The sequence below is a fragment of the Cyanistes caeruleus genome, chromosome 6 (genome assembly GCF_971803275.1).
Source record: "Cyanistes caeruleus chromosome 6, bCyaCae1.hap1.1, whole genome shotgun sequence".
NCBI lineage: Eukaryota > Metazoa > Chordata > Aves > Passeriformes > Paridae > Cyanistes > Cyanistes caeruleus.
Window position 1 is genome coordinate 2,564,397 of NC_141706.1, and position 25,090 is coordinate 2,589,486.

Genomic DNA, 25,090 nt, shown 5'->3' on the forward strand with positions numbered 1-25,090 from the left:
ACAGTTTGCCAAGATCTTGGCCTGGCAGCCTTTAAAGTTCAACATCTGTTTAGGTTCTCATTTTCTTCCAGTCACAAGTGTCTTCCAGGTACAGTAGTCTTCAATCCCTGAGCAGCTCCAGATTTTTTATTTCTGCCACATTCCCTCCCAGAGCAGTGTAATCCACAGTTTCCTTGTTAATTCAAGGCTTGCTATGAAGTTCCACATCAATGACTGAACTAAGCATGAATCACCACAGCACAGCAGGTATTAACAATGTTCTCTTGCTTTGATATCACAAACCATCCGAAAATTGAAGCCCTTCCAAGCAGCCAGGCCTGTCATCCTGTCCTCGCTGCCCCAGTTACCTCAGGCTGGGAGCCCTGGCATTCACAACAAAATGTAAACCTGAAGAACCAGAAAAAAAAAAAAAAAAATTCAGCCAGACCAAGGAGGCAGCTGACACTCTGCAACCCTGGAATAACAAAGTATTTTCTAATTAGAGGTTTCACCAGCATTGCTTCAAGCAATTACTTTGAAGGAATTAGTTCCTGTGTAGGAAATGGAAAAAAATTACAAGAACGAATTGGAAAATTGCAGGGTGTTAAAATGACCATATAATATCTGCTTTTATGTATTAGCTTTTACACATTATTGATCATAAGTATTTGGATATGGTACAATTTATAACTCCTTTTGGCTGCTTATCTGTGTAACACAATCTATTAGTTTAACATCACACAGCTTATAGAAATAGTGATGTGATGGATGCATTTTATCATAGGCATTAGCAAAACATGAAATGTTAAAGTGCTCCTATGTCACTAAGGGGATGGTGAAAGGCAATTATGTTGTTTCCCCATCTGCTGACCGACCTCTCCTAGTGGTAACAGTGACACAAACCAGAGCTCCAGAGAAGAATTTGTTACCTCGTTATCGGGGAGCGTGAAACAACAGGATGGAAACACCACAAGAAATAAAATGTATTGACCTAACACACAGGGCCGTCATGCAGATAAGTCAGAGCGTAAAAACCAAACAAAAGAGTTCCTGAAACATCAAAAAGCTTGCAAGAATGCTTGATTAATGTATGAAACACGTGAATATGCATGTACCTCAGTAATATAACAGTATATAGATAACATTGTCTAAATCTACCGGTGTGTTCTTTGGCCAATAGTCAGAAACACCCCAGCGCTGGACACTGTCCCTTTCTATCTTCTTATTAAGCTTTTAAAAGCTCTAGAGTGAACTTTGTTTTTCACACAGGGTTTTTGAAAAGAAATTGTATTTATTTCTCAAATATTTTCAATAAATGAGGCATGGAACACCAAGTCCCTGTTCTCCAGGGATGGGAGAGTTTAGCTGCCAAGACATGTTTGTATTTCACTTTTGAAGAACCAAAATTCTGAGAATTGCTATTGCACAATTAGCCCAGTAACTCTTCACTCTCTGCTCCCTTTATTCTTCCCAGGTGAAGCTTCAGACGGTTGTATATTCTGTTTTCCTGATGTTCTCTTTCCACACATTTCTGTGATTTTAGATAGTGACTTCTGGAAGATGAGGCAGAAAGGACTTAAGGCAAGTTACTTCATGTATTTCTGTATTACACAACTTTAAAAACACACTGCTGCTGTGAAGGCAGCAAAATCACCTTGGTATCTGCCAAGTCTCATCCAATTTTTTATTTATTTTTTTCATACAGCAGAGTTTCCCTGCAGCGGCTGACTCAGGGCCCTTTTCTCATCAACAGCCTGGTGGGCATTTTGTAAACAAAATTAAGTCGCTTGAAGGGGAGATGCCTCCGGTACCCTGGAGGTCTTTCTTGACCGCGATCTCAGCCTGTGTTTTGAACTTGCCTCGATCAGCAAGAGCTCTTGTGAGGTGGAAGGGACGGACGGCAGCCGCAGCTGGCGCTACCCCAGCGAAGGCAAATCGCCGGCGAGGAGCCGCTGGAAGTCACCAAACTCCCCCCTTTTCCTCCGTCCCTTTTGCGAACGCCTTGAGCGCGGCTCCCGGGGCCACCCTCAGCACCGCGCCAGGCCGGGCAAGGCACGGTATCGCGGCTTCGTCCTGCCCGTGTGGGGCAGGAGCGGCTCCGGGGAGACAGCTCTGCCCCCTCAATGTGGAAACGGAAGGAAGGGACAGGGAAAGGGGAGGAAAATGAAGATGAAGAGGAGCGGGGAGAGGAAGCGGCGGCTCAGCGCGCCCTCCCGCCCTCAGCGCAGTTTCCCGCCCACTTCCGGCCGCCCCCGCGCGCAGCGATGACGCACTTCCTCCCGCCAGCGCCGCTCCCCCGCCCCCGGGCTGGAGCTGCAGCCGCCATTTTGCCGCTCTCTCGCTGCCGCTCTCCGGGCGCGGCGGCTGCGGCCGGAGGAGCGTTTTTAAGAGGCTTTAACCCGCTCGGGGCTCCGCGCCCCAGCTCGGTTTGAACGCGCCATGTCCGGAGAGGGAACCGCCGGTGATCAGGTGAGCGGGGCCCGGGTGAGCGCAGGCCGCGCCCTGAGGGAGTGGTGCGGTGTGGGCTCGACGAGGGCGGACGTGCGGCGGGGCTGAGGGTAGCTCGGCTCTGCCCCGGGCCCTGAGCCCGGCCGGGGCTCTCCTGCCGTCCCGTCCGTCGGAAGGAGCTGCGTGTGCCCCGTCGGCGAGCGGGGGAAGCGGGGAGCAGGGTCGGCCCGGCCCAGGCGGTGACGCTCCGGGAGCTCCGGCTCGCTCAGCCCTCGCCTTCCCGGCTCAGGGCCAGTGGACAGTGCTCGCCCCTGGCAGCCCCGCGGTCTCGGTCTCGCTCGGTCGTGCTCGCTGAACACAACGGAGCTTTTTTGGAAGAAGACTGCAACCCGGACAAGCTGTTTACAGAGGCAGTTTGCGGTGTTATGTAAAGTGAGCGTTGGCTGAGCTCAGGCGTTTAATGGAGAAGGCCTCTTCAACGATACCTTCCGCCTCTAGAATAAAGCGTTGTTCAAATACGCTTAATCTATGATCTAGAAACAACAAACATGTATTTATATGATAAAGGGTCTTCCCTGTGGTACAGCGTTCATTTAGTTCAGTAGGGAACTAAAGTAAAACCTAAGAAGTACCACCTCAACACGAGGAAGAACTTTACTTTTAGGGTGGCAGAGCACCGCCCAGGAGGGCTCCAGTCTCCCTCTCTGGACGTATTCAAAACCCACCTGGACGCATTCCTGTGTAACCTACTCCAGCAGCTGACCTTGCCCTGGGCAGGAGGGTTGGACTAGGGGATCTCCAGAGCTCCCTTCCAAACCAAATAGTTCTGGGATTCTGTAAAATAATTAGTTTCAGCTGAGTTTGGTGTGGTTTTTGTTTGTTTTTTAATAGACTAAATTATGTATTTACCCTATTAAATTTTTGGGGAGGTAACACGTTTTTAAATTTGGTATTACTGTGAACGATTTCCAATATACTGGCAGAGTTTCTCCAAAATGGCTTTTTTTTTTAGTAGTTTGGTTTATATTTAAAATCGGTATTAACTGGCGGGGTGGAGATGAAAGTTCCTGATTTGAGGGAAGAGTTACTGATAACAATCATGTGTCTTAGTGGCCAGTGTAGCCTTTAGAAATACTTAAAATCAAACCGATGCCTTAATATTTCTTGAAGTGGCTTTTTTTTTTGTAGAATGTTAGTTTCTTACAAAGCAGGTGAATTTCTGTATGTCTGGGCCTGTACCCCTAAAAGGTGATGTGTAAATTTTATAAGATATTCTGGTATATGTACTCTGGTGGATGGAGTGACTATAGGAAATGTAATGATGAGAGTATATAATATTTAGTTTCTGCCTCGTTAGGATAAATTCCCAAAATTTCCTGTGTGCTCCAAGCTGATCAGGCTGGTAAAGTGTACAGGGAGTATTTTTGAGCAGGAGGCTCTTCGGAACTGTTCCCTTAATCATGAGATAGATGGCTGCAAAGAAGAGTATGCCCCAGCAAAATTTTGTTAATGCTGCTGTGTCGCATGTTCCAGATTTAATCTTCCCACTCCAGTATGTTTTCAAGAATACACTGATGTTTCATAGCTTAATTAAGCTGTTTGTTAAAGTAGCATGTGTATTTCTATAGCTTGTAAAGGGTTACTGTTTAACTTCAACCATGCAGACTTTAGGCTTTCTTTTATTTTGCAAGGGAGAACTTGATAAGCAAAAGGTTGAGTTATTGTCTATATACTGCATAAAAGTGGCAGGTATAATACTGTTATACCATATCTCAGAGGGGTTTAGCATTCCCAAACCTTTAAATTGTTGTTTGCAGCCTGTGTAAGGCACGTAGGCTAACTTGTGATTTGGCACTTGGGTCCTTTTTTTGCTCATTATTACTGTCTTTTTGTTAGGTGCACTTCAGATTATAAAAAAAAAAACAGGTTGGGTAGTCTTATAGGTTGGGTTAATTTTATTTTTTAAAAAATTTATTTATATTGCTCTATCTTCTTGATGAAGGCCTCTGGATTCTAATTTCCTACATGTCTCTAATTTTGTTATGGTCAATTACCTCCTATCAGTTTTCTCACTTTCAATAACAGTTTTTTTCTCATCTGGCAGACTTGTGTTTCTGATTCCAGCTGTTGCCATAGGCCATATCCAGATCCACTTTTTTTAGCAACCCTGCCATGGAATTTTCAGCACAGAAGCTCCCACTCACTCCCTTCAGTGAACCTGGCTGTGGTCTGACATGGCTTGAGGGATCTAAATCCAGTGTCCCTGGAGGCAGGAGCAGCAGAGACTGCTGATTGGGGCACTCACACTGCAGCTGCTCTCACCAAACTAGTGCTGGCTGAAAGGCCTCAAACTTAGAGTGCACAGTGTTCTAAGGGCTCTAAATATGCTTTGCTGTAGGAAGCTGAAGCTGGGCAGAGGTGGGATTGCAGCTGCCTTTCCTGTTTCAGGTTTCATCTGTAGCTCTCAGCTCTGAGGTTTTGGGCGTTGTTTTCATATGAAACGGCGAATGGACAGTAAATTTGCATCTGTGCTGTGCGTTAGGTGTAAATGTGAGAGTGTGTGATGCAGGTGAGAAATCTTTGACAAGGCAGAGCTCTTAGCTTAGACCCATTCTCAGGCAAGGGGTTCTGCATCTTGCTTCCCAAATCCCATCTTTTGGAAGGCACTGCCAAAAAGCAGCAAGGTGCATAATAAATTGCCATGCTGTCTGCAGCAAGTACAGAGCTGTGGTAGTGTAGAAAAGAGGAACAGAGTGGAATGCTAACTGTAGGATGAGAGGGAGGGTAAAGGGGAATGTAAGGTTTAAGACATAGGTGGGCTTTAGGAGGATTTATTGTACCATATGCAGTGCAGTTGAAACGTGGCTTTACTGCCTTTAGGCCAAGCTTAGCTCCTGGAATTTTTGGGCTGCTTTACTGTGTGGGTCAGGAGCCTAATCTGTTATGTAGGTTGTCTCCTCATTATGTTATTGTAGAACAGACTGGAGCAGGAGGACAAATCCTGGAGCAGCCACAACTCTCGGAGTATATTTTAAATTCTTGCTCCATGCTAATTGTGCTGGGCCCAAATTAGTCCTGAAGAGACAGTGAAATCATGTGAGGACTTAAAATCTGTCAGGCCCCTGCCAGATGCCTGGCAAGGCCTCCATGATGTTTAACAAACCAGAATTTCCAGCGTCAGTTTCTGGAATACCAAACACTTAGCTGTGTCTGTATCATAGAAATGCACTTTTGGAGACTGAAAGGCTGCATCTGCCACTGTTTACCAGAAACTTCCCTGGCAGGCTCTTCCCAACTTAACATGTCAGGGTTACATAGAGCCCATCCTTGCACCTATGGATGTTTTGTGGTCCTTAATGTACACATCCAGCTTCATTTTGGTTGTGGTGGTTGTTTCATGTGCTTGTTAACAAAACCTAAATTCCCCACTTCTTTTTCTCACTTCATAAACACTTGCCAGGCATCAACTTCATCTGAAGATCACATAACATTTGCTTTGTCCCTGCATTAGTTGCCTTCTAATCTTTTAAGGTTAGAGCATGCATTTCACACTTCCAGTTAGTGTTTCTAAGATACATACCCCAGTCTGGATGCATTTTTTATTACATGAATATGGATCTGGTCTAAGGCTAAGTAGTGGAAAAAATTATGTCTGTATTGTCTCTGTGACTATAGAAAATACCTCATAAACAGTTTGTTCTGGTTTCTTGATGGTACTTTTGTTCCTTTTGATTATTTCCTCTCTTTGTCTTGTGTCTGTTTGATGTGGTACATCATGAAAGTTTCTGCATGCTAAAGGCAGTAGTAAATGTTGTAGTTAGTACTTAGCTTTTTCAAAGTATTTTATAAATAGATGTCATTGAATGCAGTGCTGAAAGATTTTTCTTGCAGGATTGTGCGAGTTTTACATTATAGAAGGAGCCATTTTAGAGAAACCTCTTTTAAGAGTAGACAGAATGAGTACAAGAATTAGTGAAGGAAAGCTTCTGAGTTTGTAATGCAGTGGTTTAATAACAATATTTACATAGTTATAAATAAATTATAATTGAGGTGTATTTCCAGAGTCAGTAAATTCCAGGTATACTGATAAGAAGTTCAAGTGAAAATGTGTCAGTCCAACATTTGAGAAGTAGTTCTATAAGGAAAGAATGGTAATCATTACTAATCTAAAACTTTTGATTTATCTAGAGTTTTGAGCCCAGATTATATTGGGATAGGGCAGTACTTACAAAAGTACTCTTTTTGGTCAGGATGAGTATGCTGGGCTATGTGTGCTCATAGAGATCCAGTCTTAAAGAATACAATTACTTCAAGGCTGTTCACGGTTGAAGTGGTTTAGTGTAGAATAGAAGTCAAGACATTAAAAACCTGTAAGAAAGTGCAAGGATTGATAAACTGAAACTGCAGTTCCCCCAGTGAAGGGATGTGAGAAAAAGATTTTAAAACTTGTTCTCTGCACAGGCAGCTATAAGAAAAAACTTTAAGGGAAAAAAAGCCTTAGACTAAACCAACCTGTAAATTTAGCCAACTGGACAACTAACTTGTCTTGTTACTGGACAACAACTAATACTTGTTAAGTTACATGTTAATATAGTTGGAATTTTATTCACTGGGTCTGTTACAGGCCAGGCTGTGCTAAAGTGTGCAACATCCAGCCAAAACCACCAAACTAGCTTCTGTCTTAATGTTCAGAAAACTCCTTTTGGATATTGAATCAATTTGATTAAACTAGCCATTAGAATTATTGTCTTTTTGTATACAACAGTCTGCATATCTGATTTGTAGAAGTTTTTTATTGCATAATTAGTGGTAGTTCTCAAAGCATCTTGAACTGGCCACTCCATGGATATAGCAGCTGTTTTAAACACATTTCCCTTTCACTGCAGAGGATCCTTTTGTGGAAACAGGAGGATGCCTTAACTAGATGTATTTAGTGTTGAAAATAATTTAAAGGTGTTTAAGTGTTTTCTAAGACACTTTGGAGTCATGAAGATTCATTCAAGAGGCCTGAGGAAACTGTTGATTTTATGACTATGGTATAAATTAAGAATATTCCCTTGATGTGGTGATTGATAAATAAGCAAATGCTAAAAGTGAACTTTATTTCCTCTTGGTTTTTTTCCCTCAGACATTCTTTATGAGTTCACAGTTGGATTTTGTGCAGTTGATGCCTTTTTCAGAAAGGAGTTCCTAGATTTCTTCCTAGAAAATTTGGGTTTAGGTCCGTTCAGATTTTGGAAAGATCTTTTTATATTTCTGTGTATCTGTGAAACTTTAAATCTATTGCTATTTGTCAGTGTATAAATAATAAAAGGTTAGTTATGAACCAGACTAGGTGGTAATAATTTGTAGAAACCCTAAGTGCTGAAATAATTCCATGACCTTCACAGAGTTGTTTATGGGATAGGATCCAGATGATGTAGAGATCAGCTCTAGTTAACTAAAGCAGAGGAAAAAAACGTTTTTACAGTCTATGTGCAATATTTTTCACAGGTAGTAAAGAAAAGTTAAAAGCCAGTATCTGATTGGGTTCGGTTTGATGGTATTTAAACTGGTCTAAGCTGGGGCTACTAGAGTCCTGAATGGTTTTGCATCCTTTTTTCTACATCTCATCCTGAAACAGGGGGTTGAACCATTAGGAAGTTAATCACTTTTCTAACAGGATTATTTTTCCTGCTGATTTAACTCCCTGAACCGGCTTGTTACAGGATGAGCTTATCTAAAAATGCTTATCTAGTGGCAGGATAATGGCAGTGAGCACCCAAGAATTACTCATTCACAGGTTTGGATATTGGCTATTGTGCAGGCAGTACAACGAGAAATATGTGATCAGAAGCTATATGGCCTTGAACTGTGATAACAGCAGCTGTAAGCACAAAAAGTAGTTAACATAAAGTTCTCAAAACTAAGATCACGTCTTCCTGGCTGTACTTGAGTTGGGTTAAAAGTCAAGCTCTTGCTTCCATTTTGTTGTGTGCTTGCAGTAGCTGTTAGTCCTCGCAAGGGGTGTTTGCTCACACACCCAGAAAATCCTAGGTGTTGATTCCTCCAGGATATTAGAATGATTATTTGTGAAGATGCAATGAGGTCTTATTTTTGCTTAGGTAGAACCAGGACACTGATTTGCCTGAAGTGCAGTGTGTCCCTGAGATGTGGATGGCTTTTATCAGTGCTGGAGGTGGAGAGGGAGTTCTCACTGCCTCTAAGAAGCTGAGCGTTTCTTCTGTGTGACCTAAGGTACAAGCAAGTGCAGGCAGTCCAGTTTAAAACTGATCATCATAGGGTTATTTTCAATTCTCTAGGGTGCCTATAATTGGTCTTGTATAGCTGAATAGAGAGCTTTACCTGCTGCTGCTGAACATTTGCCAGCTTAGAAAATAGGTCCATTTTATTTTCCAGTAAAATTATTCTTCTTGCACAGATTGATTCGTGTATCAAACATAAAAAATTAATTTAGGATTGTAATGGTTGTGAATCTTATCCCCATCTGGTTTTCCTGACCTGTTTCTGCCTTTCTGAGTTTATGACCCTGTATCTGCATAGATGAAATCAAATTCCTGGAAGTCTTAACTCAGCTGCCACTGCAGTGAAATGCTAGGTTTTCTGTCACGTGGAAAGAGTTGAGGAAACAACTACTGCTATAATAGTTGAAAGGTGCCTCAGTGGCCCATTCTACTTTATCTTGTTTAAAAGTCAGTACTTATAGTGCAGGATCTTGTGTTTTTGTAGGGTGGGGTCCTTTTTCTTATAGCAGACATTAATGGCACATCTGCCAGGCATTTCTGTCTGAATGTATCCAGAATAATTTATCTGAGACAAGCAGATTTCACTGGGATGGTTCTAGTAAGATGCAGTGCTTCCCACTGATGTATTTGAGTTAGTGCTTTATTGATAAACAGCATTTCAGCTTTGGGTCACCTGTAGGGGTAGCTTATAGAAATAAACTTCAGAAATTTCAGCTTCAGCGCTGTTTCTGGAAGCTGAATTGTGTTTATGCATGTCATTTAGGAAGAAATAAAACCACTAGTTCATTTTATACTGTTTTACATCTTCAGCCTGTATCAGTTAACTACAGCCTGGTACTACAAAATCAAAATTTTGATGGACTTAGGGGATGTGAAACTATTCATATGGCAGTTTTTAAATTTACTACTTTAGAGCTGACAGCTTTGAGCTACTTAGATTTTTTAATCAAATTAATTTTATAATAGTTTGCTGTGGGATTTGATATTTGACTTCCAAGCTATGCTGCTTTGCATTAATTAGTGTTAAAAATTGCTTGAGAAGTGAATCAAGAGGAATAATAATCTTTAAACTCCTATAAAGCCCAGCCTACTGATTCTTTGCTTTTCCCTTTATTGAATATCTGTCACTACATGTCCGTTTAACAGTTCTGCAGCATTTTTGATCCTTTTTCCATTTTATAAGTAGCTTTATTAAAAAATACCTTTAAAGGCGTATGCTTTGAATTATATCCTCCTAATAGGACTGACAAAAAACTGGTAACACTGAAAAATATTCAGAACTAGTGTAGTTAGCTTCTGCTTCTCGTTCTGGAGTGGTGATGGCACCTTTGAGAGAGGAGTGCTGCTTCTCTCTGTGCTGTTTGTGTTTTTCAGCTTCAGAAGGATGTTCTGGGATGGCCCTGGTGGGGCAGGGAGGTTGGACCAAGTGACCCACTGTGATCCCTCCCATCCTGTGATTCTGGGATCTAGACTTGATATTAAGAATTAAAATCAGTTCCCTGAAATAATCTTCCAGCAAATGCCAGTGTTTGGGGGTTTTTTTCAGAATTTCCTGCACAGTGAATCAGTCCCACTGCAGTATACATTACAGATGAATATCCTAACAGTAATTATATAGTTCAATTGGAAAATTTCACCAGCAAGGTCTTAGAGTAATGATTTAAGTGTTACTAATGTTTCATCTCACAAAGGCAAGAATTTATTTGGTGTGGTTTTTGTATTGCTATTATCTGCCTAAAAATGAGTCAGGTTTGGAAAGTTAGTAAATAAGTTGCTTCCAGGTCAGAACAATATTTCAGGGTTAATAATAAACTTGGGATCATTTAGGGTTGTACCAAGCATATACTTTGAGGGTGTCTGTATGTGATCTTGACACTGTAATTTTTTTATTCTAGTTTGATTTAACAATGGAATCTAGGAAAACAATCTAGGAAAAAAAACCCTGAAAATCATAAAGCAGGTTATTTCCAAAAGTGTTTGAAAGAACTCTTAAACCTGTATTATACTGTTAACTATGTTAACAAGTTTGCATTCAATTTGGTAAAGCTTTTAGCCTCAAAAAAAGCTTTGAAATAATCTTCAATAGGAATGCCTTAATGTTTAAAAGAAAAAGGTGGTTTCAGTGCCAAAACTGCAGGAAGGCATCAGTAGGATTGAGAGATCAGAAAGTGAACAAAGAAATTGTGCTTGGGCAGTGTGTATCTGTTTCTGCTAAACAATCATCTCCTAGCTTTCTTTTTAAACATGTGATACCAAATACCTGCTGTTCTCCATGTGCAGAATGACTCCTGCAGTAACCTGGATTTGTTTACCTGAGCTCTGTAATAGAAATACTGGGCTGAATTTACTTTTTTCATCGTTAAGTTGCAGGTTGGTAAAAATGTTTCACAGTGCAGTAAATATTCTGGCAAACTCAAATTTGTTTTCATGTTTTAGAGACATTGAATTGGTTTAGTCTAATATCTTGATGTCCATAACATGTAGAACTTGTGCGAAGTGTGCCTTATATTCCTGGGACAATTTGTTTTCCAGCTGAATTCCAGTTTAGAAACTCCATCTTAAAAGCTGAGCTCTGAAATATTACACTGTCAGAAATGTTATCTTTAGCTTGACTGTGTAGGTGGGAGAGAACTTTTCAAACACTGCTTGTGATCTCTTATGTCTTCTTTTTAATTTTTCTAGACTGCGGAATATGTCCCAGAAAAAGTGAAGAAAGCTGAAAAGAAACTAGAAGAAAACCCATATGACCTTGACGCTTGGAGCATTCTCATTCGAGAGGCACAGGTTTAGTGATATAGGATTACATTTCCTTATCTATGGTCCACTCACACTCTTTGGTTCTGGAGTAAAATCAACATATTCATTTACATAAATCATAATATTGTAAATGCTGTTTTGATTTTCAATTTTTAGAATCAGCCTATAGACAAAGCACGGAAGACCTATGAACGCCTTGTTGCCCAGTTCCCCAGTTCTGGCAGATTCTGGAAACTGTACATTGAAGCAGAGGTTAATATTTTTACATTTTTTCTTATATAAAATTTCATAGGATTTTAAATTTATATTTTTATAAGCATGAGTAAGATAGGCACATAATATCTAGGGGAAAGGGGATTTTAAATATGCCTTGCCTTTATTTTGTAAAATAGGTATGAAGGAATGATTAAAATGAATTCTAAAATATTGGGTCTTTTATGAGTTGATGATTGTTGCATTATGGAATTGCAACAACATTAAAACTGTTTCAATGGTATTGGAGTGCTTTAGCCTTTTATTTGCTTGTCGTGTCAATTTATTGCCTCCCGTGTCATTTACTTAGAGGACTTTTTTTTTTATTTACACATACAAACTTATTTGAGTGACTTTCTCTGAATATTTGGTTCTTTTATTTATTTTTTATTTTTTTGCTTTCTTAGGAAATTGTGTTTTCTGTGAACAGTGTTTGCAGGGAGGGTGTGGGGATGGAAGCTAATTTCTGGAATGAAAATGCATTAGCCCAACTCATTAGCTTTTAAAAATCCCAACAAATTGTGATTGTTTCCATAACTGGGTAAAGACTTGCCACTGAGTGCATTGATCAGTTGAACTGTCTCTAATGACATGCCATGAAATACCCTGTATAATCATGGGGTGGGGTGGTGGTGTTCATTTTGGTTTGATTCCTTTCTGTAGCTGTTATTGAATACTAAAACACATGTTTTCTGTGGGCATCTTCCAGCTGCACATTATCCTTGAGACAGATTTTACGTATATGTTAAAATTGGGGGGTGGGGACCTGTATTCTGTAGATGAGAAATGAACTCTTTTTCTTCCATTCGATGTGAAATTTCATTGCATAGTTATTATATCTTATTTTACATTAAATTACGTATCCAGAAATGTCTGGCAGTAAATTTTGAAGATAAGGAAAGTTGGGATCATGGGAATCTAACAGAAATTTTTGTATTGCAGTTCATAGTAAGATGCTACAGTGCAAAATAGTCTCATCTAAATTGAATGCTACCAAATTAAATATATAGAGTTTTCACTGTCTTGTTTCCAGCAGTTTGTAGCAGTAGTAAGAATGTTGGTGGTTATTCACATTTGGGAGATTGCAGATGGACTAACATACAAATACATATTTTTCCTTTTTGGACCCTGCAGCCAAATCCATTAGACTCTTGTACCCTGAAATGTTTGCTACAGGTTCTAGTATTCAGAATCTAATCTAATTTCATAATTGCATTGAATTACCTGATTTCTGTGCTTTTTGAAAACATTTCTCTTTCCCTTGCCTCAAATTTAAGGGTTAGGTAAGGCCATCTCAGAAAGCCAGCACTATACTGTACTTCCTATAGCAGAAAGTCCTGTTACCAGTGTAAAGCTTCCTTTCTTAAACCACCTTCAGAGATGAACTGACTGACATCACCTCCCCTAATTTATAATCTAAGAATATTTAGAAACATTAACAGTGGCAAAGCTTGTAACAGTCTGGGGTAGAATTTTTTCCCTGTTCCTTCAAGGAGGGCAGATCAGTACCTCAGCATTTATGTTTACCAGGGGAACACGAGGTAAATCAGAGAGGGAAAGAATTGTCATAACCATCACCATTTCTTGTGTGTCTGCTTATTAATACACTTCAAATATTAGAGAAATGGAATATATAGTTCTGTTATTCAAAACAATGGAAAACTAGGAACTGTAAATTTCTGGTAGGGGTTACACCTGAAGAGGGTTATGTTTCAAAGAAATGTAAGAGGGTAATTTTCAGAAGTTTATCTTTTATCTCAACAGCCAAATTTTAAAATTCCCAGTTATGACTTAATTTTCAGCTTTCCTGGTTTCAGTAGCATACTACAACTGATAAAGTGGCCAATTTACAAATGAAGAAATACACTTTGCTCTGTTTTTTTTTTAAAGCATGTGTGAGCATATATAGCTATAAGTTGAAATAACTTATTTCCAAATTTCTCTTTAAAAACAATGCACTCACACAATTGGGTGCTGTTGTCGGTGTTAATTTCAGTTGCATATCATTTGTACAATCCATCTGGGTGAATTAAAATGCTTTATCAAATGTTCTTTTAACACTGTGGTTAAATTAATTTTTGAAGGCTGTCTAAGCAGTGGAATTCTGTTCAGGCTTCTTTTATTGCAGCCTTCAGATGTACAAGGAGTATAAGTATTTTCCAAAAGCGTTTTTCCATGGCAATTTTAGTAGTCTTCCTCCTGCTAGAAAGCTTTTCTTGGGCTGTTCAGAAGTACAGAACTTTCTAGCCATGACTTAGTAAAATAAACCTGTGGTAGATCTCCAGCACTGCTTTTTATTTTGCTGCCTTGTTATTGAAATCTGAAAATTGCAGAATCTTCAGTTGTCTGTTTCCTGTATTTCCTCTGATATCAAAACACGTATTTTACTCTTTAACATGAAAAAGTTTCCTCTTTGAATCCCAGAAAGACAGGAAGGGGGAGGGAAGTGGGGGTTCTTTCCTGGAAGGTTGTCTTTCACTGGAGAATTTTGCCCTCTGAAAGACATAAATCAGAGCTGAATAGCATTAACTAGTTGTGGTATATTGGAAGATGAGTCAGGGTGAGGGTTATGAAAATGGCCTTACAAAGAAGAAATTAGCCCTTTAACAGCTGTACTCTCTAAGCCTTTAAATTCCCCTTTGTCTGACTTAACAAATGTGTTCCCTTTAGTCACTTCCAGTCTTCAGTAGAAATTGTTATCTATCTGGACAAAAACTATCTGGACAAGAACTGCATGTGCCAGTTCCTTTTGTAATGTGTAACTTGTAAGTGCAGGCCTTACTGCTGTGATCACCTCTCGGTTTTACGGCTCTGTTTGTTCAGCTCACTGACTGTTCTGCTTTTTGTGTATGACTGTGTTCCCTAGTGGAATACAGTGGAGAGCAGTGCTTGGTGTATCATCCAGCTCACTGCAACTGATGCACTGGGTGTGCTGAAGTAACCAAATACTTCACATTTAGCATTTTCTGTGCCAGGCACTGATTTATACGCTCTGCTCTCTGCATTGGGACTGGTTAGGTCAGTCAGCAGAAGATGGAGATTAATTAGGAAGAGCATGCTTTGACAGTTTGTTAATGGGAATTACACTATTAAAGTTGAAATTGATGAAAAAGTTTGGATTCTTGCGCTGGTTCTTATTTCTTCTGACCTTCAAAGAAGAATTACAGTACGTAGAAATAATATAAGTGGATGAAACAGCTCCCAGTTCACAGCTGGTTTTGGGTTGTACTATTTGAACATCTAGGTAGAATTTTGGATTTGATAAGTATTTAAGCAAGTAAAATAGTTAACTTGCTATCCTGCATCTCTTAAAATTTAGGAAGGGGAACAGTAGTGCTACTCTTCCCAGACTCTTGTTTTTTCTGGTTACTTAAAGTACATTTTTCTCTCAATACCTTTCTCATAAAAAACCTCCTCTCAGAAAACTTGACTCTTTCACAGTAGTATAAACGAGTGTCTTAAGTCTCAGCCCCACATGTTCCATAATGTTAAATTCATAGATCACACAGTCTGGACTCTGCTGATGTGCTGTGTCTCCTTGGGTAAGTTATTTAACCTGTTTGCCATTACGAAACAGATACCTACCTACCTCACAGGGTTGTTGTGAGGCTGCTTTAGTGATTAAAGTGCTTTTGGCACCTGGCTAAAAAGTGCTACAGAAATGTGAAAATAAATCCAATTTAATACCCTATGATCCCATAGGCCCAGCTGTCTATTACTATTTCCTTTGTCACTTTGACTGTTTGAACCATCTTTTAGACACAGAAAGACCTGATAATGCTTTTCATGCTTATGAAAGAACATTTACTTCACCAGTGTCATAAATGCTTCAGTAATTCTGAAGCAAGCATTTAAAGTTGTCATTTTTTTCTCTGCTAGTTTTCTTTGAGAAGTCATCAGATTGAAAATCCTTTTAGGCACATTTATTAAACTGTATTCAGGTATCTGCAACATTTTTTTTAATGATCTAAGGAATTTTAAGTTCTAGTTATTCTGAGTGGAAACTTTCCTCTGTAACTGTCCTGAATGCTTCAGGCCAGTTCACACCACACCTTTTATCTTTTTTATTGAGTGTACAACATTATATCCTGGTCACTTTGAACCGTTGTTAGTAGGGGTTAAAAGGTTGCTATAATTAAAGACCTAAAAATCATATCCAGAAGACAGTTGTGACAAGTAGCCCAAGTCTAGAAACAATAAATACAAAGCTGGTAACGTGCATGTAAAAGGTTTGGCTGTTAAAATGTATTTTTTTGTCTTGCGAATTTTGCAAGTAAGACTCCTGTGTTATTGCTTGTCCTAACGAAATGCAACCAGATACATTTGTTTAGATAATTTTTCTTTCATATGGACACTTTGAATTTTAAATGTCTTGGTAACAAACCAGATGCTGTATGAGGATTCAAGGGGTGGGACCACAGCCTAGGATTGATTGTTTTGCATTTCATCATATGCAATACATCAGTATCTTTAATCCATGTAATTCACACTGGTGTGGATACTAGTCAGAATGTATCATTTAACGTACTTGTATATGAAAAATGTAAATAAAACCATTTAGAAAAATGATTGTTTTTGTTTAAAATGTCTGTGTTTCTTCAAAGCATTTCCTTCCCCTGTTTTACTTTAGTTGGTTGCGAATTCAGAAAAGAGAATGTTGTACATATCACCAAAATTACTCTGCTTGGGGAAAAATGGCAACAGACTTCTGTCAGGATGAAGTAATCAGAAGTCAAAGTAGAATAGACTTCTTGGCTGAGATTCTGTTTAGTGGCACTTTCAACTGAAACTATTGTGTGTATCACCAGCTGCTCTTAGTGAATTTCTTAACGGAAGGCATCCCCATGATAATCCATGCCCACCCCACTAGCCAGCCACATTTCTCATGGTAAGCTTCTGCTTTGAGAAACTGCTGTACAGGCGCTCTGTACAAATACCCATATTGCACAGTCTTGACTACCTCAGTCTGAGATTTTCAATCTTTTTTACAACTGTATTATTTATGATCTTTTCTTATTCATGTGTGGACTTGTTCCATTCCTGTTAATAAATGTTGTTCTGTCTGTGTGATTATTGTAGACTTGCACTAGAAAGTGAATGCACCTTCTTTTCCTGTCTCTTCTGCTCAAAATGTCAATACAGGTGTGTACATCTTGCATAGTTCCCCTGGTCCTACAAGCTGTGTAATATCAGAAAGTTGCCCACATACTGACATTTGTAGTTTGAGAAGATGTGTGCAGTACAACGCTAGTGGGTTTCTTCAGAATTCTATTTTCTGTATTTGATCATTAAAAATACTGTGGGGAAATTTTAGCAAGTTTTAGCAAGTTTTTGAAGTGGAAGCGATGCCTAATGAAGAGATTATTCTGAACCCACTTCTCTAGTGTGTTGCTATTTACACATGAATAAACACAAACTACTTCCTGTTCTGTTGTATTCTTTCCATGTGGGGTGACAGAAATGTATATCCTTGTTAGACATGTTAGCTATGTACTCTTGTTCACAACACTTCTGAAGTCTCACTTTCAAATGTAACAAGGACAGTGAAAACTTACTCTCATGGTGTGCTTTCTTTTGTTGAAGTCATTTGTTGACTCTTTGTTGATATTTTGAGGGGTGAATCTGTGTGTCAGGTCAGGCACAAACTTGGGCTTCTTACATCTGAACCTGAAAGAACCACAAGTAAAAACAGGTTTCTTGTGTACCCTGTATTTGCTATTGGTTGGTTCTCCATCTGCTTGGGAGAAGAAAACTCTAATTGTAATTTCTGATTCTTTTCTGCATCTCTTCCAACTGCCAGCTGTTCGAGTTTCCTGATGTTCTTTATTCAGATTTAGAGAAGTGTGATGGTTGAGAGAACACTCTCTGTTAAACCTCTGCTAATGCTCCTACATAAAATATGTGACTATTTGCTGCAGAACGTGCAGAAGTTCACTTCCCTCTGTCATGAATCATGGCTGGGATGAACTCCAGTGACTATTCTTAGCTGGAAGGTCCGTGGAAGCAAGCCCTTCCCCGTGGCATTCCTGTTTTCTTTTAGTACCAGTGGTCTTCATTTACAAGCGTGCATTGGGTTTCTGCCTCATTTTTCTCTTGATTTTTCTCACTTCAGTGTTGGGAGCTCCACATCCAGTGAAATTTTGGACTTCTGCAATGACATGTGTACCTATTATCCTATGTTTTTTTTTAATTTTTGTTTCTTATATAAAACAATTCAAAAGTGAGAAGAAGGAATATGCATTGGTCCATAGCTGCATAACATTGCAAAGGTAGCATTTGCTTTGTGCACATTATATACATGAAGTTAACTACACATGAGGAAATCTTACAGTAACTTGAATCTGATCTGTATTGGGGTTTAGCTGGTTTGGTAATGACAAATATTCATAATAGAAAAGCATGGATGCGTTTCCAGGCTTCATTTGAACATCATAAATATTACATTTTAGGTTAGGCAGAGAAGTAGAAAGGTGTTGATTTTAATTGAGTTGGTGCAGAATTTTCAGTAATAACTTCTCTGGGTTGGAGTCCTGTTGCATCTTGAGACAAGATTGTTTGCTAGACCTCACTGCTAACCTGAAGTGTGAAAACTGGGTTGTCTCTGTTCCCTTAGAAGCAGATTGGACAAGCCCTGTGACAGGGGCTGTGCATTCATCTTAGTTTGCACCAGTTCCAGTGAGCACAACACCCTGCTGATCCGGGGGCAGGTGCTGCAACCAATGCTCTTGTAGATTGCTGGGCTCAAGGCTTTCAGAGCTTTAACATCTCTGACGTACTCCAAAAGGAGAAGAGTTAGTGTGCTGAGGATGTGTGGTCATTTTACTCATGCTTTCTCCCTGGCTCTGAATTTCAGTAAAACAGCTTGTATGTATGTTTAAATTACATAGCTTTTATCCTTAATTCAAACTATTCCTCTAATCAGCTAATTTGAAGTTTTAATTCTGTGATGGAGGATCAAGTGTCCTACCTCCTTTGATTCCTTTAATATATCTGGATGAAACTTAGGACAAGATACTCTGTCCAGTTCTTCATGGTTTGCAGTAGTGCTTGAAATAGTCAGAAATAACCAGTGTGCGAAACTAGAACAAGAAATGACTGTACAGTCTGATACTTCTATATTGGTTTTTGTGAGAATGAGTACATTGCTTAAAATACGTTTCAGGTCTTGCACTTGGACTAAAATTACACCTAGTTGTTCAATTTATAGGATTTTCTATGTCCAGACTGCAACAAAGTCAATTTCCTTCAGCTGTTGTTCACCCTCGAAGTACAGATTTTCAAACACAGTTTTAACTGTTTAAACAAAATAAAAATGAACTCTCCATTTGAAATTTAGATTTGCCGAAATGGGGTGTCAGGTGTGTAGTTGTGTATGTGCTGTCCTGTGGATAAAACAGATATGAAGTTAGCACGTGAGCTAACTTCAGTGTGTTCAGTGGAACTGCATTTAAACATCAAACTGTTTAAAACATTCTCTTAATTTAGCATTTTGATTATTTTAATTTTTGTGGTTAAATGAAGACATACTATAGGTTCTGTGCCTGTGGATTCCTCAGGAATCTCTCAGACTATGTATGTGCATCTGTGTTCATTTGTGTGTATGTTTAGATAATAAGGTCACACATCATTAATAATGTTCCTTTTAAATCATAGAGTAGAAATAGGAGTGGGTAATTATCAGTGCAAAATGTCTACTCAGGCTACCTAAAAGTTTATAGGTACTTAGAAAAATAATGTATGTAGAATATATTTAGAATTTCAGTGAAAAGGATTTAATTATCTGCAGTTTCAGTCTGAATGCAAAAACATGACTTGGTGCTGTATGTAAAGGAGTGGGAAGATAGAGGTGGATTTCCTCTTTATTTTTGTTGTCTCAAACCCAGTATTGGCCTGCCTTTTCTCTATTCCTACCTACCCATCACAGTGTGGTTTTGTCTGTTTTTATGGGCAGATGCAGGAGCATATTCAGTGTAAGAATTGTGAACTCTTGTGTTCTTCCAATGCTGTAATTGCACTGACCATTTCAGATGGGACAGCAAAGGGACTGGGTGGGGGGAGATTCTCTAGTAATGAAAGGTAACTGCTGATTTGATCTAAAAAATAAATCTCAAATTAATCCCATGACAAACTTTTTCACTTTGTAATTACTGCAGAGGAAATGTGATACTCTTGCTATCTCTAAATTATGCTTATGCAGTTGAACAGCTGCTGTTTACTAATGGTATTGCATTTGTCAAGTATGCAAGCACATTTAACAGCCTGTGATGGGCACTATATTGTAGACACAGTTCTGAATTAATTTCTTTTAAACTTTCCCTGAAACATGGTTTGGTTAGTCTCTGTAGGTTACTCTTTCATATTGTATCAGATAATTAGAAGATTGCATTACAGCATGCAGGAGCTTGAGGTCCAGGCAGCCTTGCTATTGATGTTAATGCAGCAGGGGCTAGAATGATGGTAATTTAATATATGTAGGCTTGCAGCTACTTAAAGGTGTTAAGCATTTCTGATATACAATTAATACAAGCTGAAGATGACAGGGAATAAGTTTACAAAATTTGCTTCTGTAACACATTTGGAAGCTTAACTTGCAGTTTTCCTTCCACCAGCTATGTCAATTGACCCCAAGATTTTCCGTGGTGTTGCAGTAATTAATAGTTTAGTTAAAAGCAGTGTGCTTTGGAAGTGTCCCTGCACAACCTTACAGCACTGACAGGTTCATACATGAGGAAACATTTCCTTCATACCAGATCAGAGCAGCAGGCCCTACACTGAGAGCCTTAATCTAGCAGGTTTCATTGCACATGGGGAATTTTGTCATTCTTGTCCTGACTGTGGCTTTGGGAATTTTAAGTTCTGCCTAATTGCAGGAGTGTGCTAGATATTCTTACTCCGTGTGATGAGGACCAATAGTTGGATAAAATTGTGACTAGGGGAAGGTAGAGTTCATTTATAAAAAAGACTGTAAAGCTCAAATGGACTGGTTATAAATAGACAGAGATAAATGTTTAAAAGCACACATAGGTGCCCTGGAAAACTCTACTAGCTATTTAAGGTTTTCTTTGTAAAAATGCCCTCTTAAAATAGTCCCAAATGCATGGCTTGTTGGTCTGAGTTACCCAAAGAAGTGCAATGGGTGCAAGCTAAACACAGAGCAGGGTCCCCATCCCTACTCCACCCCCTAAGAAAGAAATTGCTCCCCTGGTACCTTGTCCATGATTAATGTCCACCAGTTACCATTCCCCAGGAAAATGTTAGCAATAAATTTAGCTTGACTGAAGTTCTGCACAGTAGTACTTGAGCAGAATGGGCAGGCACCTCAAAATATTCCACACTATTTGCTCTTGATAAAATATCAGTGCTTGTAAACCTGAGCAGGAAATGTAAAAGATAATATGATTTATTGTTAAAGGATAAAATTTGAAGTTGTCCCACATAAGATCTGACTAAACATAGTTCAGGCCTCACTTTTTTGGGTGGGGAATTCAATTTCAGATTGATATACAAAAGCACATTCTTTTTTGTGTGTATACAGGATGGGTACTAAAAGGGAAGTACTGTGGAACTTTAAAATTAGCTGACAGACTTGAATTCAGGAATATTTTTTGGCACTAAGCAAATGGAGGTAAGTTTTGTGCTAGTAGTCTTAGCCATTAAAAAATATTACTGTTGCATTATCAACTATTTACAAAGGAGAAAAGGCACAAAGTTATACATAACATACTTGTCATTTTCCTGATGCTCCCAAAATTTGGGTTTACCCCTAGGAAAGTTATAAGGTCAGCTGTGGGGTTTTTAATTTGCCAGTGAGAAAAGAACTGGTGTTTACAAATAATTGTGACAATTCTGATTGATCTTTAGTGTGAGTCAGATGAAGACCCTGCACTGAGGAGGCATCATTAGACTTCTGGCAGTCTGTCATTTCTGCACAAGCTTCACAGTCAAACATTTTTCACTGCTCTTGGAGGGCACCTTTGTGCCTCTAATGCACAGAAATGTTGAGCAACTGCTGAGTTGCTGCAGCTGCTTGAACCCTGTGGTAGTACCTGTGTTTGCCTCCCAGGCTGGCAGAGTTGCTGTAGTTGCCTTGAAAATGCTGCTTTTCACCTTGGAGCAGAGGTTTCTGCTGCAGTCAATACTGGAAGTCAGTTCTCTTTTCAAATGCTGGCTGACTCAGTCAATCACAGAGGTTTTGTAGTGATGCTTCAGCATGTTGTTGAGCCTCCAGAGAGGATTTTTAAAGCCTGCTGCATCATCATGACGACATGCACCCAAACCGAGCCAAGCACCATTGCCAAGCGCTGTTCTCTTCTAAAACTGGGCTTGAGTTTGGAAGTGGGGAGATCCACACCTTTTCTTGGGAGCCTTGGCCTCCTTGCTGGGAGCTGCACATTCTCAATTTAGAGGGCTTACATGATGTTTTGGAAGCAGGTCTATGTTTTGTACTTAGCCAGATATTTCCTGCCAGTGCTGGGAGTTCTCAGCTCAGCTGCTGTATTAGTTAGGTGTCACTTTTACAGAGTGCTTTGGTATTGTCATGTACTTGGTGTTTTTATATCAAACCTGCTCTTGGCATCCTAGCTTAAAGCAGCAAAATAGAAGAAAAAAAGAGCTATCTTAGGATATCTGAGATCCCTCGTGCTTCTATGCAAATTAAATTAGCTGGGAGCCTACATTTTTAACACTATGCTTTAATTTTCTTTTTGCAGGCATTTGCAGCATTCTGTAATTCAAGTGCTGTCTGAATGTGTTCTGTATTTACATAACAATAGGAGTCAAAGTCAAGTCCTGACTTTCTGAATCAAGTAATTGCCTGCTGTCCATCTACTAAAGAGGCTTTTTTTCTGAAAAAAGTTTTAGAACACTTAACCATGGGCTTCTGAATGATCAGTTATAGCAGAAAAGCCCCAAAATGCTTGGTTAGAGGGGTATGGGAGAGAAATATCAAACTGAGTAAATGTCTGCTGTCTCAGAACAGTAGTTCCCTGTGATGTCTCTTGTTACATGGCCAGCACTTGGTGGTGGTGGGGGGCAGAAGAAAACACACTTCCCCTTGTGAAAAGCAGCAAGGAAATGAGATTATTAATACCAAACAGGACTTAACTGGAAAAAAAGAAAAAAAAAAGCTGTAATTATTCAGTGTTCTCTAGTGAGGGGGACAGAACTGCCAGCAGCATTATTTGTTGTGTACAGGTGTCTGTGAAAGTAGCACATTTCTGGTCAGTGAGCAGGTGTTCTTTCTAGCATGTGGGTCAAGGCTGACCTTTCTTTGGCAAGCTTAGGAAAGTTTATTTCATTACTCCAAAACCAGGATCTTTAGCTTAAATATGTGACCCAAACTCCTGGTGTCTCTTCTCAATATGCTGAGAATAGATAGATGGGAGGAAGCTGGGAGGTCAGTTGTGTTCCATCTCCTGTTTAAGCTGTGAGGGCTGTGAGTTTCTGTACTGCTTTTGTCATGGGCTTCTGCATTTCATCTTCCTCCTAAGAGGTGAAATAAGCTGCAAATGCACCTACTTAGGCTGCTTGGGAAATGAACATTAGCACGTGACTGTTCCATTGAAATCTGACATCAGAGCAGCTCTTCTCTAACCCAACACCGGTGAATTTCAAATAGGAACAACACAGTGAATTGTCTTTACAAGTCTTTTGTCTAAGAAGTGCAGCTGACTTCAGTGGGTTTTAATCCTGTAATTCTGAGAGCACAGAGTGTATAGAAAAAGCCCACAAACAGGAACCAACCTCACATAAAGTATCAGTCATTTGGAGCTGACCTGTAAAATTAAAAGACCTTAGTGTAGAACTAACCCCTCTCACCTTTCAATGGCAATGTCTCCTACATTTCATTTCTAAAGCATGGGAATGTGTGATCTGTGGTTTTATTTTCCAACTTCAGTGCATCTCTACATAGCCAATTACTCAAGTGTGAAGTCACTAAATTATTTAAGCACTAACATCAGCTCATAGATTTAAAAGTAGCTATACAAATATTTTTGTCTTGATCCTGTTTTTTGAATAAAGAGACTATTCCCATGGATGGAAGTTGAGCAGACTTAACTTTAACCTGTGAGGCCATGAAGCTGAAATTTAGGGAAGGAGAAGAAGAACCCACTTTAAAAACTACTTGTACAGTGTTTAAGGGGAAAAACAGTATAGCATTTAAATATTCTAGGAATATTTATAATATAAGCTGTCTCATTAGCTAAGACAGTAATTACACTCAAATTCAGCTATTCTGGGACAAGGATCCAGAGTAGTTCTGCAGAGCCTATCCATAAAAGTTACTGGAAAAAGTTTTACCAAAAAGATTTGCATTGTTCATGTGATTTTTGGATTAGGTTGTTGATCAGTCCAGATGTAGTAACTACTGAGGAAACCCTGTAGTAAAACTCCTGTCTTAAAGGAAACTATTTTACCACTGAATGCTATTTTTATAGTGAATTCTGTTTTCTCTGCATGGCCAAAAGACAGAAATCTGTGTGTTTAATTCTGTGATAGACTCTTCAGATACAGTCTTTCCTTTTCTAAAACTAATTTAATATTATAGATAGGATTTCTCAGTAACTGATTAAGAAGATACATTCTCAAAAAGGGGGGAAATTCTTTGATTTCTGAGAGACATGTGAAAGATTTTTGATGGGGGCAGCTGCCTATATTAGAAAAATAACTTCCCTGTACTTCAGCAGGAATACTTCATTAATATGAACCAAAAGCAGCTCAGTCATCATCTGAGGCAGATTAGTATCCTAGTTTAGTAAATGATTGATATAATCATGTTTCTTAACGATTTCTCAGGAAATCCATAGCAAACCCAGGAGCCACATCCCTTTAAAAATTCATTTGGCAGCACTGCCATTGAAGTGTGCTTTGTTTGGGTTTAGTGGTTACCTTTGGTAGGGTTTATTTTGTCAAGCAATATACAATATACAACATCTTGTCAGCTGCAAATCAATGCAGGGATGCAGTTGCAGAGAATTACTTGTGCCTGAGCATTATTCTGGACTATTAACTTTGATATTTCTGATTTATGGTTTCCTGTGATGAGACAGCTGGCTTGTGTGGTCAGACATGAGAGCCCTTGGGCACTTCTGGAGCCTGAGGATCAGTCTAATGGTTTTGAGAACCATTCTCTGGGCCATTTCTGCTACAAATTATTGGAAAATCGCTCCTTATGTTCTGAGAACAGAGGCAAAATATTAAGAACAATTTGTTCTCTACTAGCTGGCCAAGCTGATCTTGTGCTAATATTGCAAGAGTAAGAAGATTATGCTGTATGATATAATTACATCATCTAGTACCATTTTTTACTCTTTGAATAACCTGTATTCCTTTTCCTTAGTAGAATTGCTTGTTTGGCTGGCTTTACTGCAGAGAGCTTTATGAGACCAGTTCCATGCTAGAAAATGTGA

General features: G+C 39.3%; 1 protein-coding gene and 1 long non-coding RNA gene across 3 annotated transcripts in view; one reads left to right on the plus strand and one right to left on the minus strand.

Annotated features, from left to right (window-relative positions):
- Window positions 1-708: 708 nt before the first annotated feature.
- Window positions 709-2,181, minus strand: LOC147652371 (uncharacterized). Its single transcript, XR_015288070.1, has 2 exons — window positions 1,634-2,181; window positions 709-1,532 (listed from the first exon to the last, which is right to left on the minus strand). It is a non-coding gene; the product is annotated as an uncharacterized LOC147652371 (long non-coding RNA).
- Window positions 2,182-2,200: 19 nt separating this feature from the next.
- The window catches only part of CSTF3 (cleavage stimulation factor subunit 3), a 47,582-nt gene continuing 24,692 nt past the window's right edge, over window positions 2,201-25,090 (plus strand). Inside the window, exons 1-4 of one of the 2 annotated variants that reach the window (XM_086893287.1) lie at window positions 2,491-3,291; window positions 10,953-11,042; window positions 11,355-11,456; window positions 11,586-11,681. Coding sequence is in view for 1 of the 2 variants with exons in the window: in XM_086893285.1 (XP_086749411.1) it covers window positions 2,419-2,448; window positions 11,355-11,456; window positions 11,586-11,681 (228 nt within the window). In the remaining variant the exon portion in view is untranslated. Of the gene's footprint in view, window positions 2,449-2,490; window positions 3,292-10,952; window positions 11,043-11,354; window positions 11,457-11,585; window positions 11,682-25,090 lie in introns of those variants that run through there. The other variant, XM_086893285.1, reaches the window with a different exon arrangement.